The 1,806-nt window shown below is 30.6% G+C and overlaps 1 protein-coding gene across 1 annotated transcript in view; it reads left to right on the forward strand.

The window, feature by feature from the left end:
* LOC106465423 overlaps positions 1-1,806 on the forward strand; it is a 31,695-nt gene that overhangs the window by 27,942 nt on the left and 1,947 nt on the right. The window contains exons 5-6 of the mRNA XM_013925648.2: positions 255-465; positions 915-1,047. Coding sequence (XP_013781102.2) covers positions 255-465; positions 915-1,047 — 344 coding nt within the window. The remainder of the gene's footprint in view (positions 1-254; positions 466-914; positions 1,048-1,806) is intronic.

A 1,806-nucleotide genomic window follows, 5' to 3' on the forward strand; every position in this document is an offset into this window, starting at 1 on the left:
GAAAGGAAGATCTACTAGATATTAATTAAATTATAAATATATCAATTCATGTGAATATGACTGAAAAAATTGACTGAAAGGTGGTGTCTATTTACTTATGACCACGCTGTGCTTATTATACAAGAAAAAATTAACTAAGACGAGAAGGAACTTGTAGTCTGATATAATTTATATCTCCACAGCTTATTTTTTAGTGTTTTTTCCAATGTAAGTCAAAATAATTGTAATCAGTATGACATGTTTCTTTAACTTAGGTGGCTGACAACGGACTGTATACATTACCAAGAAAACCCAAGTCTTCTCAACTTTCTCTTTATACAGTTGTCTTTGAAAAAGGTTCAGGAAAGAAGAGTTTGGGATTCAGTATTGTTGGGGGTACGGACTCCCCTAAAGGAGCCCTGGGAATTTACGTAAAGACTATTTTCCCATGCAGTCAAGCTGCAGAAACCGATCAGCTTAAAGAAGGCAAGATTTTTGTTGTACAAATTCACAGAAGTATCTATTTCAGGACCCAGGTCTTCATGAGAAGTGAAACAAGCAAAAACATTTTTTATTGTCTGCGTTAATAGACTAATAAATAACCTTTTTTTTCCGCTGCTTTAACATTCATAATTAATTGTAACTTCTTACGCTATTTAAGGGTAAGCTAAGATTGGTGAAGAGGCTGTGCTACTTATATTGTTTTAAGAATGACAAATTTGTTGTGTAAGTCAGGTAAGACACTATAGTATAGATAAGCAAAAACAGTTTATTATTAATAAAGAAATTATATATATATAAAGTTTATTTTGAATTTGACTTTTTGTTTTACGAATAATGTTTGGTCAAACTTATATTCAAATGTTAAAACATATTTCTGGGTATCAACTAAAATATTCTAATCCAAGTATGATTGAAACATTTTTTTACCTTAGGGGATGAAATTCTGATGATAAATGGACAGCCACTACAAGGACTGTCTCATGCTGAGGCAATAGCAGCTTTCAAACGAATTAAGCAAGGTTCTGTCGTTCTACGGGTGGGTAGAAGAACAGGAACAAAAAAGTTGTAAGTATCATTAGCTTATAAACTGTCGACATGAAAACATAATTCGAAAAAAAAGTGAAGGGCACTAGTAGTCCAAGACTGAATGGAATTCATTCTACAGCTTTTATTATTCAGGTTGAAAGCTGTAGATGAAGAGAATAATAATGTGATACTCTGTAAAACAGTAGTAAAAACCTATCATTTAAAGTAAGTAAAACATTTATACAGTCTTTCAATAATGCCTCAAGAAATATTGTATCAAAACTATGCCCTATTTAGAAGTGATATTCTTGTAAAGCATTAAAGAAATAAATCCACGTTTAGCAACTAATAAAACTTTCTAAATGTTGATCATTTGAAATTAAGTTACTTAAGTTACTTAGTTACTATAGATAAAGCTGTTTGCTCTATTAACTGAAAGGTACATGAAATACAAAGATAAATCAGAATATTGCAGCCAACTTTAAGTAAATATTTCGTTAATAAACAAACATATACAAAATAAATAATGAAAACAATTTAGTGTTTTTACATGAATGATACATTTTAAGATGAATTTCATAATAGAGATGACAAATTCAATGGACATATAGCTGACCTGTACATATCACCATCAGATGCAGTATCTATAATATACACCTGGAAAAAAGTTAAGCACCCCCGTGTTTTTTTCAAGTGATTCAGATTCGACGTTCTTGTGACTGATTATAAATTACCATTCAATCTAAACGTGTTTATCAAATGAATTATGCAATATTGGGCACAAGAAACAAGATTATC

The sequence above is a fragment of the Limulus polyphemus genome, unplaced genomic scaffold (genome assembly GCF_000517525.1).
Source record: "Limulus polyphemus unplaced genomic scaffold, Limulus_polyphemus-2.1.2 Scaffold1938, whole genome shotgun sequence".
NCBI classification, from domain to species: domain Eukaryota; kingdom Metazoa; phylum Arthropoda; class Merostomata; order Xiphosura; family Limulidae; genus Limulus; species Limulus polyphemus.